Source organism: Schistocerca nitens, chromosome 2 (assembly GCF_023898315.1).
Source record: "Schistocerca nitens isolate TAMUIC-IGC-003100 chromosome 2, iqSchNite1.1, whole genome shotgun sequence".
NCBI classification, from domain to species: Eukaryota; Metazoa; Arthropoda; class Insecta; order Orthoptera; family Acrididae; genus Schistocerca; species Schistocerca nitens.
The window spans coordinates 239,385,007-239,401,020 of record NC_064615.1 but is presented as its reverse complement, the minus strand read 5'-3'; the positions used below and the strand labels follow the sequence as shown (position 1 = coordinate 239,401,020).

The following is a 16,014-nucleotide window of genomic DNA, read 5'->3' as shown; positions in this document are numbered from 1 at the left end:
GGACTGAAACAAAGGCTGATATAAAGTATATAAAGTAGGAGATAAAACACCAAATTTGGTCTATCAAAATTGTTCCACAGTGGATTGTACTATTGTTCCTCTTCCTTATTGTTGGATGGATTCTGAAATGACAGACATGTAGGTAAGTGACTGCTGAACAGAAAATCAACTAACATTGCTCAACAGAGAAATGTCGACTGTGCCTGATGGGACATCTATATGATTACATGTAGATCATGCGAAAGAACTTCTTTCCCTTCTAGCAGCAGTTCCTCATAGGTCACTAGAGTAATAAAGCAAGCCAAGGGATTGCGATATAGTACAGATCATTCCTGTTTTCAAGAATGTAAACAGTAGGCCTATGTCACTTAAATCAATTGTTTGCAGAAATGTGGAACATGATTTATGCTAGAGACCAAGAATCCCCTCTGTGCTAATTAATATCAATTCCACAAGCAGCACTCTTGTGAAATACATCTCACTCTATTCATCCATGAGATGAAGATGGTACCCAAGTTGATACTGTATCCCGTAACGTGTAGAAGACTTTCATACTGTCCAACACTGCCACATCAAAAGAAAATATGAGCCATATCAGACTAGGTTTGTCGTTGGATTGACATCTTCATCACATCTAGAACACAGCACACTGATCATAATGGGTGAGACATTATCAGACATGAAACATCAGAAGATCCATGAGGCTGTTTACAGATGCTCTTGTATACAGAAAAATCCCAAAGGTACAAAACTACAGCAAAATACTGGAAGATCTGCAGATGACTGAAGCTGAGTGCAAGGGGTTGGATGCTGAAAAAAAAAAAAAATTGAACACATTAATGGCAATGAATCACTGGAAAAAGGAATAACTATAAAATATCTGGGAATTTTGTGTCCAGAATAAACTTAAGTAGAATGACCACACAAAATGAAATGCAGGAAAGGTAGGTGTCACACTGAGATTCATTGAAAACATTGTAGGGTAATGTATTTCACCCGTAAAGGAGTTCACTTAACAAAATCCCACTTAAATGAATGGGTCCTTACAGGATAGGATTAATACAGCAGATAAAGAAGACCCAAAGGAAGGCACCATGTTTCGTCATGAATTTGTTTTGTAAGTACAACAGCATCATAGAGACACTGACTAAACTCCAGCGGCAGCTGCTGTAAGACAGGCAGTGGGCATCATGGAGAAGTTTTAGTGTTAAAATTATGAAAGCATAGCTTCCAAGAAGAACCACACAACCTATTACTCCTGCCTAAATATTTATCTCACAAAATAATTGAGATGGAAAAATTGCATACATTCAAGTTCACACAGAGGATTACAAACTATCATTTTACATGCAACACTGTCTTTGATATAGTCATTTAGTTGAACACTTCAAAGGTGTTCCAGTAGAGTTCACTATGACACATCAGATAAAATGAGCTGTCAATGTGAGAGCCACATTATTATTATTTTAATGCAAAATAGCCTGTTGTCAAAGAGATATGCGGCAAGTTTGTAGCTAGTAAGAACACAGAAATCAGTAGTTCATTGTTGGTGATATATCTGAACAGGTGCAAGATCTCACATGATATAATGGAAAAGTCCTCTTGATTTGCTTTGATCTATGACCAAATTTCCCAATTTTATTGTACACTCCTTTTCACAAAGATTCTACAGTATCAAGTGGCCTAAAAATTGTACCACTGTACGATCATTATGAACATTTTAGAAAGTAATAAATACTTCATAAAAATATTTGATTACCTCTTCTGAAAGAAGCCTCTTTCAAGTAGTCGCACTAATTCATCTATTCATTTTCACACTAGCCTGTACAGAACTCACCACGAGAAATATCTCTCAAGGATGTGTTGATACATCTTCTCAGAGAAATTTGCAAAAAATGATGATAAGGTCCTTTGATAAAATCCACATTTGCTGGTTGTAAAACAGCTTTTCCATGGTCTGTCCTGATTGCATTAATTTTTTAAAATCATCAGATTCAGTTCACCATGAACCATCCTAAGATCTGACTACATCGGGGAGTTATCCATGCAATTATCAGCAAAATTTGCACGCTACATCAAAGCATAACATAGTCATTATTTTAACCAGTGATGTAGCATGTACATTTTGCTGATAGCTGGATGGTTTACTCTCATAACTAATACAGTCAGATATGAGAATGGCTAATGTTACACTGAAATTGGTCATTTTAAAAAATTAATGTGTTCAAAATATATAATAAAAATTCTGTTTCAGTAATCTGTTCCAGAACTTTTCAAAAGTAGATGCATTTGGCTCTAGGAACTCAAAATTATGCACAGAAGTGGTTTATTTCACATTTAAAAAGAGTACAAAAGTGAATGAGTAAGTGCGTTATGGTGGGATGACCTCTCATACAGAGCTAGTATTTGGCACTTCTCCTTGACTCTTGAAGTTGTCTGCGAAGACATTCCCCACCATACCTCTCTGTACTTCATGCTGTCTTCTAATGTGACTAAGATAGAGATGCATCACTGCCTCTGCGTTTCTTGGTCATGTTCATACAGTTATGTTTCATTGTCAGTTTTTAACTGATCTGCCTGTTCCTACAACATATGACGAAACATCCAATAGCTGCAGACTGCAGTCACATAAAGGATATTACGTAAGCTGCAGTGTGAAGAACACACTGAAACTGCTGATATACTGGTAGCTAGTACAGGCATTCTCTTCAATCATTTTCTCAACATGGAACAAATTTTCTTACTAGCACTGGATAATAATGAATAGATTGATTCTCTTTGAAAGTATATTTAATGTATGGTTTCACTGAATCAATTAAAAGTTACTGAAAACTGAAAGAGGGGTGAAAAAAATCCTACCATTTTACAAGGCAATGGCCTAATTTGAAACTATAGGATGTTAGTATCCTCATTTAAACTACACTGCTGACACTATTTTGATATTAGGCAGTACATGAAACTAGAAATCCAACTTAGATTTCTAAAACTCAACCCATAATGTAAGTTACAACAACATATTAAATCAGATATTGTCATTATATGCCATTCTTAAATGAACTGAAATTGATTAGAACTTAATTGTTGAAAAGTTTGTCAAATCTAATTCAGAACTCCTTGGGAAGTGATTACCAGGTACTGGTAACTAGCATTTCTAATCCAAGTGCAGGGCTCAGCAAGATCACCTTTAATTTAGGCTTCCTTGGGAAGGAAGAACATGTAACAATAGGATAGTTTGAGCTGAAACCTTGATTTGATTTTTATTTGGTACTGTTGATTACATATTGTACAGATGGTGTACTAGTAATATAGGACAAATCAAGTGAAATAATACAAAACTGCATGTGCATTTTATATGTCACATATATACTGCTTTACTCGGTTTCTAAGAACCAATGTTTGCATACAATATTACAGCCAGAATTTTACTGGCATAAATTTAATTGTAAGCTTAAGCATGTAGAATAAATAAAAGTACACATTTTTATTCTAATAACACAAATAATTTACATTTTATAATCGATATTTAATATGAAATTCAAAATTACATCTTTATGACGTAAGTAAAAATGTCACATTTTTTCTGTTAAGAGTGTCTTTTTACCAAGTTGTTTTCTTTGTTCTTACACTAATGGATGCCTAGTAACTCTAAGAATTCACTAATTTTATTACAAAAGTTTGATCTGTGAGGCATTTCTTAGTTTCCTTTTGAATACCTATATGTTATTAATTTCCTTTTTTATACTGATGGGGAGCTTATTGTATACGTTTATACCTGACTCAGTAACTCCATTGCATATTTTTGTGAGAGTTGCAGAGGTTTGGTGGAAATCTGTCACCTGCCTTGTGCCATGACTATGAATGTCACAGTGTTTCTGAAATAATTTCATGTTGCTGGCTACAGAAATCATCCATGAGTATGTGTACTGATTGACCTGTAATAGCAAACATCATAAGTTATTTGAAAAGCCCCTGCAGGATGTTCTGTCAGAGACCCCATAAATGTAGCTCACTGCTCATTTTTTTAACTTTGAAGATATTTTCAGCTCTTGCAGCATTTCCCAGAAGATTAAGCCATAGAAGACTATAAAATGGAAATACGCAAAATCTGATAACAGCATATTTCACTGTCAACAAAGTGAGAAATGGTTCACAGTGCGAAGCAAGCTGAGTTAAGTTTCTTGACCAGCTGATCGATTTGCTCCTTCCATTTTAAAAGACTGTCTGTCTGATTGTCTAAGAATTTTGTATGCATGGTTTCATTAATTTTCTGATTGTTAAATCCATTTCAGAAACTTAAAGTGTTTTATTTGTTGCCTGAAACCATACAGACTAGTTTTTGAAAAATTTAGGGTTAGGCTATTTGTTGCGACCATTTGTGTACTTGGTTATTGTCTGTCAGGGATGTATCCTGCACTGTGGAGTTGGGCACCTTGATCAGAATACTTGTATCATCAGCTCTGTCATTAATTATACACTCCTGGAAATTGAAATAAGAACACCGTGAATTCATTGTCCCAGGAAGGGGAAACTTTATTGACACATTCCTGGGGTCAGATACATCACATGATCACACTGACAGAACCACAGGCACATAGACACAGGCAACAGAGCATGCACAATGTCGGCACTAGTACAGTGTATATCCACCTTCCGCAGCAATGCAGGCTGCTATTCTCCCATGGAGACGATCGTAGAGATGCTGGATGTAGTCCTGTGGAATGGCTTGCCATGCCATTTCCACCTGGCGCCTCAGTTGGACCAGCGTTCATGCTGGACGTGCAGACCGCGTGAGACGTCGCTTCATCCAGTCCCAAACATGCTCAATGGGGGACAGATCCGGAGATCTTGCTGGCCAGGGTAGTTGACTTACACCTTCTAGAGCACGTTGGGTGGCACGGGATACATGCGGACGTGCATTGTCCTGTTGGAACACCAAGTTCCCTTGCCGGTCTAGGAATGGTAGAACGATGGGTTCAATGACGGTTTGGATGTACCGTGCACTATTCAGTGTCCCCTCGACGATCACCAGTGGTGTACGGCCAGTGTAGGAGATCGCTCCCCACACCATGATGCCGGGTGTTGGCCCTGTGTGCCTCGGTCGTATGCAGTCCTGATTGTGGCGCTCACCTGCACGGCGCCAAACACGCATACGACCATCATTGGCACCAAGGCAGAAGCGACTCTCATCGCTGAAGACGACACGTCTCCATTCGTCCCTCCATTCACGCCTGTCGCGACACCACTGGAGGCGGGCTGCAAGATGTTGGGGCGTGAGCGGAAGACGGCCTAACGGTGTGCGGGACCGTAGCCCAGCTTCATGGAGACGGTTGCGAATGGTCCTCGCCGATACCCCAGGAGCAACAGTGTCCCTAATTTGCTGGGAAGTGGCGGTGCGGTCCCCTACGGCACTGCGTAGGATCCTACGGTCTTGGCGTGCATCCGTGCGTCGCTGCGGTCCGGTCCCAGGTCGACGGGCACGTGCACCTTCCGCCGACCACTGGCGACAACATTGATGTACTGTGGAGACCTCACGCCCCACGTGTTGAGCAATTCGGCGGTACGTCCACCCGGCCTCCCGCATGCCCACTATACGCCCTCGCTCAAAGTCCGTCAACTGCACATACGGTTCACGTCCACGCTGTCGCGGCATGCTACCAGTGTTAAAGACTGCGATGGAGCTCCGTATGCCACGGCAAACTGGCTGACACTGACGGCGGCGGTGCACAAATGCTGCGCAGCTAGCGCCATTCGACGGCCAACACCGCGGTTCCTGGTGTGTCCGCTGTGCCGTGCATGTGATCATTGCTTGTACAGCCCTCTCGCAGTGTCCGGAGCAAGTATGGTGGGTCTGACACACCGGTGTCAATGTGTTCTTTTTTCCATTTCCAGGAGTGTAATTGGTAGATCATTAACATAGATCAAGAAAATCAGTGGCCCAGGGATCAAACCCTGGGAGTCTGCATTTCCCCTGAGTTTATTGTTACACCTGCCCCCATTAAGAACACTCTCTGTTTCCTTTTGTGTAAATAATATTCTAGCCAAGTTAAAGGATAGTCTCTGATGCCATAATGTGGAAGCTTTTTAACAGTGTGTTATAGTCTACAGAGATAAATGCCTTAGCATGTTCACCAAGGATCCCCACTGGATACCTTTTGAAATCTAGTTCACCTAAAATTTCATCTGTCTGGCTAAATATTGCTCTCTCTGTGGAGAATCCCTTATGAAAGTTTAACTGTGCAGATGTCACTGAGCTATTTTGAATTACGTGGCAATAAATCCTATGATACACTTGTCTCTCAAATATCTTTGAGAACACAAGCAATGAGAGATGAACTAATAGTTAGATATTACATTCCTCACTCCACTTTTGTGGACTGGCAGAGGTATCAACTGTTTTAGTCTATCTGAAAATACCCCAGTTTCTACTGACTGGCTACACAAATGGTACAATATGTGACAATGTGCCTATGATAGCATACTATTTTATTTTACTTAGCAAAACCAGTTAACTGCCTCTCAGTTTGGTTTTCATAAAGGGTTGTCCACACAGAAAGCGATACAAGACCCCACAAATGAAGTGCTAATAGAGCTAAGCAAGAAAAATTGTCCTGTTGGTATATTCTACTGCCTTGCCAAAGTATTTTATTGTGTGCATCACAAAAATCTGCCTAGCCAACTTAAGTGTTAAGACATTAATGACAATTGTCTTGCATGATTGGAATCTTCCCTCTATAACAGAAAGCTGAGGGTCTCATTAACAGACTCTATCTCAGGCATGAAAATAACCTGACAATGGGACATGCTAACATGTGATGTACCACATGGATCGGTACTGGATCCACTCTTAAAAGGACACTTCAAAAACTGTAATGTTTATTAGTGACACAAGCATACTAACCAAGGGTTCAAACTCCCTTAGCAGATACAACTCCAATGATAGCTGAACAGGCCTAAAAGTGGTTCACAGCTAACAGTTTGTTACTCTCACAATGACTCATATTATGCACTTTGAAAATAGCATAATGATCTTTTAGCACCAGAATAGACATTAATGGCCATACAATGAATGAAGTACAGTTTGTAAAATTCCTTGGGGTCTAAATAGGTAGTAATTTAAAATGGAGTCAACACATGGATAAACTAATGACATTCAGTTCAATTTGTTATAGCATAAGAAGCATCTCTCAATATGTTGACCTAAAGACAAGAAAGTTAGCTTATTTTGCATATATTCACTCCCCATTGTCTTACGGAATTATCTTCTGGGGCAGTACACGTAAATTAAACAGTTGTTAAATTCAGTTTAAACTGAACTTTGATATAAAAAGTCAGATAATATGAAGATGCAAATGCTGATGAAGCCATTATTTCATCACAGAGATATCTCTGTGACAAAGTGGTGGCCTCATCATCTTCTGACACCACCTGCTGGAGAACTGATATCCTTTGTACTCTCTACACATGGGGCTTCCGTCAAGACAGAGTTTTCAAGGTACATGTGGGTTCTGTCTTCTCAGACACCTTTACCAACGAAAATGGTGTGCCTCAGGTTCCATCCTGAGTGTCGTCCTCTTTGCTATCACCATTAACCCTGTTATGGCCTGTCTCCCACCAGGCATCTCCGGCTCTCTTTTCGTTGACGATTTTGCCATCTATTGCAGTTCTCCACAGACTTGTCTCATTGAGCGGTGTCTTCAGCAATGCATCTTTACTCGCGAAGCATTGACAATGGCTTTCATTTTTCCACTTACAAAACAGTTTGTATGAATTTCTGGCAGCACAATTGGTTTCTTCCATGTCTTTAAGTCTTGGGCCTGTTGCTCTTCTGTTTGTTGAAACTACAAAAATCCTGGGGCTCATGCTCAATAGGAAACTTTCATGATCCTCCCATGTGTCTTACCTGGCCATTGCTATACACGGTCCCTCAGTGTCCTGTGTGTCCTCAGCAATACTCTCTGGGGAGCAGATCAGACCAGCCTCCTCCGTTTGTACCGGTCCCTTGCTTATTTGAAAATAGACTATGGGCGTTTCATTTATTCATCTGCATGTCCATCCATTTTATGCTGTCTCAATACAATCCATTATCATGGAATCCGTTTGGCCACTGGCACCTTTTATACTAGCTTGGTTGAGAGTCTGTATGCAGAAGCTGTCAAACTCCTGCTGTCATACCACTGTGACTTTCTCTGCAACAGATACGCAAGCCGTCTGTCTGCCTCTTTTCTCGGTGACTCCTTTGATCGCCAGTATGGGGCACATCCCTTTTCTCTGTTACCTTCTGGAGTTTGCTTTCAGCTATTGCTTTGGCAGCTTAATTTCATGCAATCTGCCATTTTCCCAGTGGGTGTGACCCCTTCATCTCCTTGACTTTGTGTGTGTGGCTCCTGTTCACCTTGAATTTCATTTGCTTCCTAAGGACACCACTTGAAACTTGCTCTGTTGCCATAAGTTTCTTGACCTTCACACAGAACTTTGTGGTAGTACCTTTGTGTAAACTGATGGCTTTTGGACTGACCATGGTGTCGGGTGTGCCTTCGTCATTGGCACCAATGATTTTCGGTATAAGCTTCTGGAACACTGCTCAGTATTTACAGAAGAGCTCTTCGTCCTGTATCAGACCAAGCAGTACATCTGGTGATGCAGGCTTTTCAATTGTGTCATCTGCTCCGACTCTCTCAGCACTTCGGGACCTGTGTGTGCTGTACACCGTCCATCCCGTAGTGCAACGGGTCCAAGAGAGCTTTCACTTGCTCACTCTTGATGGAGTCACTGTGATGTTTATGTGGGTCCCTGGTCATGTCGGTCCTACAGGGGACGAGGCCACTGACACTGCTGCCAATGTTGCAGTCCTTGTATCTCAGCCCACTAGTTCTTCCATTCCATCCAATGATCTGTGTGTTGCCATCTGTCGGCAGGTGGCGTCACTTTGGCATGACTAGTGGAATTAAACCTCCTAACAGCTTGGCTGACCACCTCTCGGCCCTCCCGTCACCAGGAGATCATTTTAGCTAGGTTGCATTTTGGGCACTGCCTTTTTGGCCATCGCCATTCGTTCCCCACAACTTTATGCTCATTGTCCTTGACCTTTGATGGTATATCATTTCCTGACAGAATGCCATTCTTTTAACCACTTATGTTCTAATTTATGTTTGCCGTCAGAGCTATTGGCAGTTTTAGCGAATGATGCGCAGGCTGTCAACCACTTTTACTGTTTATCCAGTGTAGCAATATGGCGAAGGACAATTAATCTTTAGTTCAGGACATCCATTGTCCTTATGGCTCATTTTATGGTGCTTTCTCCCAGAGAAAGTCCCTGTTTTGAGTTGTCTTTTCTTCTGTTGATTGGGCTTAATGTGTAATTCATTTTAACTCCTTGTTCTCCATCGTGTTATAAGGTTCTGACATGGGCGCGTATGACCTTAGCTGTTTTTGCACCCTAAAACAAAAGCTTCTGATATTTGGTAATGGATGATTTTCATCTGAAACCAGTCATCAAAACATTGTAATTTGCAACTGAGACTAAATACAGTGAACTATATTCTGGCACTTGCTTTTCTCTGTGCCACCATGGCAAATATTACTATTAATTAGAAGGTGATCCTTTTCTAGATAACATCTCTGTTTTTTTTTTTTTTTTTTTTTTTTTTTTTTTCAGTGCTACAACAATATTTAAAGTTGCTACATAATCCTCATTGAAAGTACAAATTGCTTTTTCAGGCTTGTTTCATAAAGGAATTGCAATGAGTGCAGGTGTTCAATCAATTGTTATAAAGGACCCATTGCAACAAGCCAAGAAGCAAGCAAGAATGCTAAACTGCCCTGACACATCATCAGAGCAGATTGTTAATTGTCTGAAAGGAAAGGATGCCATAGAGATTGCAGAAACACTACCACAGTTTTTTGTAAGTGTTATGTACTTATTAAGAACATAATAAACTCAAACAAAAGATTTTACATTGTCACACATGCTAATAGACCAGAAAATTGTCGATACTGGGAAATGGCAGTGAGAAGCATCACACATCTCTCATATCTGGTTGTTTATTTTAAACATTTACTGTCAGCTATTTTTGTTATATACTTAACAAAGTCATGAACTAGTATGTTTCATTCATATCTACAAAATATTGTTTGTAGGCAAAAAGAGTGTAACTGGTTTAACTATTTTGATATACTGCAAGGTGAAATGACTGTTTTTTATTAAGTGTACAGATAATGATGTGCTTGTATAGCTTAACATGCAGTGCACTATCTTGTGAAACAGGGAAGTGCACCAGGCCCAGATAGAAGCTGTACAGTGGATTAAGGACTGTTGGTCTGGTACACCAGCCTGCCTTAGTGTAATTTCTCACACTTGCTTAGGTGAATTCTAGGCTGGTTCCTAATCTCCACCTCCAAAAATACCACAGACAAACAGCTAACATATGATAAAATACAGAACAATGTTTACATGAATCACAGACATGGTTTTCCTCCCATAGGTTAATTGAAGACTGTTGAGATGGGAAGGACATCCAGCAAAGAAGTTAAAATAATAAAAATAAATCTGATAAGGCATGAAAACAGGGCACCCCATATAACAAGATAAATATTAGGAAAGAGAGATTAATTTATTAATATAGTTTGAAAGGGAACTGACAGTTTTAAATCTTTCTGCTAATTTGTCCAGTTATCTTAATTGTGTATAATGCCAATGTTCGTCACTTCTATTTTAAGAATGTTTCCTATTGTACCTTATCTACATGGCCACATGAACCAAAATTGAGTTATCGCCTCAGTCTTTTGCCTCTTCTATCATTTTTGGTTTTCATTCATGCTACTGTGAGTTCCCATTCTGGCTATAGCTTTTCTGACTCCATCCTGCCATGTCAACTTTGACCCACTAAGGCATCTCCTTCCTTGTGGCTTCCCTTCTAGCACTTTTTTTTACCATCCCTTCTCAGTACATGTCCCATCCATTCAATCTATCTGTTTCTTGTTCCTACCGTCACATCTTGCTCACTGTACAATGCATAGGTTTCTGTGTTCTTTCTTCTGCTGAAATTATATGCCCAAAAATTGGTTCAAAACACTTTGTTTTTGAAGATGATAATTTTCCTCTCTATCTTCCCTGTCAGTATTCACATCTCGGCCACGTATGTTAAGACAGTTGCCTTGAAAATACTTAGTTTTGATGTCTTTTTTAGCATTTGATGGTGAATAGTTTATTCATTGCAAATATGCAATTCTTGTAGATCTGATATGGTTCATTATTTTCTTCTCTGCATTATTTACTCCAATTAACAGTATTTCCTAGGTATTCGAAGGATCCAGTCTTCATAAACAAAATTCTTCCCATCTCTACTATTTCCTCCTCTTATTTATCTGCCTTTTTTGTTATCATACATAACATTCCTCTTCAATAGACTTCAAACCCACTTTTTATGCCCCCTCAACTAACACTGTAGCAGTCTTTTATAGTCCATCATCCTCCTCTGATACAAGAATAGTACTTTTGACAAAAGCTAATAATTTCACTTTATCATCTATGCTGAAATCTCTGCAAATCAATTATGCCTTTTTTAGTGTCTTCTCCAGTATCAGGTTAAGTAGGGTAGGGAAGCTGCAGTCTATACTTCATACCCATATTCAATATAAAACATTCATATTCTCTGCCTTCATCTTTCACCTAACACTTAGTTTCCTCAATGCAAATTCTATAGTCTGATTAAAATAACTTGACAGTTGACTCTTCACGGGCTGACTCTCCAATCAGAGCACTCATCACCACCCCCGAACCATTTGCTGTTGCCAAACTGCCTCAACAATTGGTCAGTTCACCCCCCCCCCCACACACACACACGAGATGCATGCATTTCATACATGGCACTAGAGCCTTCTGCACAAGACGGGATTCAGTGTTACATATATTATAATCACAGAGATTGGTACATTAGTAAAGTTTTGCACAACATTACATGAAGCCAAATTTTTGAAGGTTGCAATTCATCGTTGCTACTGGAATAGGAGTCACAAATGAACAGCATTAAGCATGAGTGTGTTGTAGTGTAGTGGTAAGCACATGAACTTGTCGTGTGGAAAGTTGTGGCTTCGAAACTCATGAAGGACAGCGAACTTTTTTATTTCTAAATCTAATCAAAATACTGTAATTATTATTTTTGCAGTTAATTGATTTAGATGTATTTTTTTATTTTCTAATACTTTGCCGCATTATTTTCACTAAAGTATTGACAATTTTATTTGCCCTTATTTTTCTTCCTATCATTCTTTTTTCATTTGGAATTTGCCAGTAACACCTATAATCTACAACCAAGTCCCAAACAGGAATGTTCATTGGTTGGTTAAGTGGCAGTTTGTGTAGCCAATGTAAGGATAGTTTCAGGTAACTAATGGATGACAGCGAGAAATTACAGTTTGTTGTTTAGTGCTGAAACTGAAATTTTTCTGTCTTGAGTTTGCTCATAGAGGTTAGCTTTAATTGCCTTGAATAAAGTGATAGTTTTGCCACAGAATGTTGACCACAAATCATGAGGTTGTTGTCACAGTTCAGTCACTGGTCACTTAAAATCAGCAGTTGACAGAGCATCTTGCATTTCCATCATACCTGCCATGGCTGCTTCCAACTTTGCTCCACCTTACAAATTAACACCATTTGTGAAGTGCCCACTGTGTTTGTGTGTTGCGGATAACTGAGTGGTAGCTGGCAACACTGAATGGCAAGCGACAGATGACAACTATCAAATAATTTCAATCAGACTACAGTCGGTTTGCTCAGTTTCAAAGATATTCCTGGTTCTTCTATCCTGTTTCATATACTCAGAAAAGTGATGGCTTTTTTTAAGGAATGTCTCACAAATAATTACAATGTGCATTGCTTAAAAACAGTGTAAGCCTAAGACAATGCAGTGTAGTTAACTCCTTGTTTTTTATTTCTTTTATAGGAATGGGGTTGGGATCCTATGGTTGTATTTGGTGTCATTGTTGAAAAAGATTTTGGAGATGGGGCTGACAGATTCATAACTGTAGATCCCACTGAACAACTACTCTCTGGAGATTTTGCTCAAGTTCCATTGATAACAGGAACCACCAAAGACGAATTCTCCTGGATAGCTTTGCGTAAGTAATCTGCACTAAGGATGACCTGATATTTAAAAAAAAAAAAAAAATAATATTACTGAATAAACATAGAGATCACGTAGAAAAATTTAAGGAAATTACATCTCACACAAATGTGTACTAGCAATCATTCTTCCCACACACAGTAAGTAAATGGAACGAGAAGTAATGTTAATTCAGAATATAACAAAAAGTAAATTCTGACACACAATTCACAGTAATTCATAAGAGTATAGATGTAAATTTAGGTGACATGGGCAAAAGTAAGAACAATGTTGCATCTTGAGTGTCAACAAAGACTACTTGGAGCTGGTAGACAGAATGCAAGAAAGAGTTTTGTTCATCAGACTACTACTTAAATTTCATCACATGCAACACTCCATATAATATAGCAAAATTGGTAGTTGTAGTTCGATCTCATGGATGGCTGTTTGTCTTCACATGGAAAGTGTGGGGTATATCAGATACTGCAATGACACATCATAGTTGAGTGTTGTTATGTGGAATCTTTTTATCCACTTCGCAATTGGGAACTGAGCTCCATTTCACTGTGTATTCCAAGATGGTATTCACCATTTCAGTAGAAATCCTCATGCAAGATGTCAGGTCAGGTGTTTAGTTAAAGGAGGCTACAGTGGTACTAAAACCGATGTATTGTCCAGCAATTATGAGTCTGTACAGTATGGTGTTCAAAATTTGCAATTAACAGTTTACTGCTTCAGAACCATTCCTTTAGGGGATTCATTTTTGTTTTTTTAATTTTCAACTTGTGTCTAAGAAAAATATGGTAGTTAATGCAGACTTAATGTTTGCTAATATGTTTTACCTTTAACTACAATTATTTAATATTTCAGAGATTCTCTCCAATGGTCTGGCAGAAAATATGACAGAAAATTATGAGAAAGTATTCCCAATTTCATTTCTTTATGAGCGAGATACACCACACTCGTTAGAAGTCAGCAGAGAGCTGAGGAAGTTTTATCTTCAAGACAAACCAATAACAAATGACTCTGAAACTGGGCTTGGACAAGTAAGTAAGAAACTAGCTACATACACTGTATTTGTAAGTATATGGCACAACTTATATAAAAATCGCACAAGGGTTTTGTGATGTCCAGTTTACAACTGTTTCCCCAACTCAACATTCTGATAAGAAACTTACACTGCAAACATTTTTATTATTTTCTTCATTTACAGGAATGAATGACGAAACAACAATAAAATTTGAGCAACAGCATTTATGTGTATAAAATGTGTATAGAAAAAGTAGACTTCAGGATATAATTCTGACAAAAAAAAAAAAAAATAATAATAATAATAATAAAGAGGTTAATGTTAACTAATGTCCAGAGAAGTATGACTATGCAGATTTTCACCAACACAGTACCACTATCAACATTCACACTTTTTGGAGTGTGCTTTGCATTGTTCATTTTGCAGAGTTGTCCGTGAGTGAGGGTATGCCATAAAGCTTGGGTACAGTAGTAAGCGGTTGATATTAGGCATAAGTAGAGGTTATATTCATGTATGAAGTGGTAATTTACAGGATGAATAGGAATATCTTTATCAAGCAGATGGTGTTTTTGAGGAATTACTTTCTTTGTGCATATACGTCAGTGGCAGTTTGAATGCTGTTTCATTTGGAGAAAGACAAGAAATAATGTAATGTTCCCAAAAAAGAAACATATAATGATATATTGAGCCAGTATAAGAAAACTTTTTTTATATATTTAAAGTTAGCTGTAACATTGAACTTAAAACACAGAACAGGTGGTACTGTAAATTCTTTAAGACCTCTCTGCAAACTCCAAGAGATTGCCCAAAAAAATATTAAACACAAAACAGTTAAACAGCTGTGACCAAATTAAACTGTGCTTCCTAAGACATGAATTCATTGATTGCAGCCTTACAGTGTTATGAAGCATCTCGAAAAGCTATAAAGTATGCAGTTTGCCAAAGAGGTTATTCTGCTTTGGGATTAGAAAGAGATTTTCTTAGAGAAGATGGCCTTTACTGATGAATCAGCCTTTCATGTTTGTGGAATGGGCATCACATGTGTCTGAATCTGAGACTCAGCAAATATAAGTGCTGTGCAGAATTTGTACCTTCATAATAGGAAATAGAGTGGCTTCCACAATAAACTGTAACACAGAATTGAAACTAATCCCAGAAGAAGAGATTAGTAAATAACCTCTTTTTTAAATGAATTATTCTGCTTCAGTTCTTGAGCAGAATATAAAAATATTTAGAAAATTTAAATACTATGATGTATGAGAATGATGGCAATACCGATCTGTTGAAGCTAGCCTGTGAATAATTGTACAAAATTAAAATAAAAAGGAAATTACTCATAATATTAACAATATTTATGACGGAAGAGGAGTGACTGTTTGCCAGATACTGAAACAGACTGCATTGGAATTTTAGGGTTGTTCAGTCATGGATTCCACAGGAAAACTAATTGTATAGATTTCAAAATTCCTCAACTATCTTCTTTCGAATTATTTGCATGCAGTGTTCCACAGCTTCTACTTTTTTGAGGATGACATGACATGATTAATCATCAAGCAAATGAAACATGTAAGGTGACATGAATACAGGGTTTTATGTTTACAACAGTATGTTTTTTTTTTCCCTCCACAGAACCTTCCTCAAAAACATTAGTTACAACAACAACAATTTATTTGCACAATCTCGCAGATAATGCAACTAATAAGTTTACATACATACAGTGTGTAACAAAAAGGTATAGCCAAACTATCAGGACACATTCCTCACACATAGAAGAATAAAATGTGTTATATGGACAAGGGCCCAGAAACACTTTATTTCCATATTAGAGCTCATTTTCTACTTCTCTTCATAATCAAATAATCACATGAAACACACAGAAACAGA

The 16,014-nt window shown here is 38.4% G+C and overlaps 1 protein-coding gene across 2 annotated transcripts in view; it reads left to right on the top strand.

The window, feature by feature from the left end:
• LOC126235953 (esterase E4-like) overlaps positions 1 to 16,014 on the top strand; it is a 294,714-nt gene that overhangs the window by 266,686 nt on the left and 12,014 nt on the right. For both annotated transcript variants that reach the window (XM_049944927.1, XM_049944926.1), the window contains exons 5-7: positions 9,718 to 9,902; positions 12,942 to 13,116; positions 13,971 to 14,146. In XM_049944927.1, coding sequence (XP_049800884.1) covers positions 9,718 to 9,902; positions 12,942 to 13,116; positions 13,971 to 14,146 — 536 coding nt within the window. The remainder of the gene's footprint in view (positions 1 to 9,717; positions 9,903 to 12,941; positions 13,117 to 13,970; positions 14,147 to 16,014) is intronic.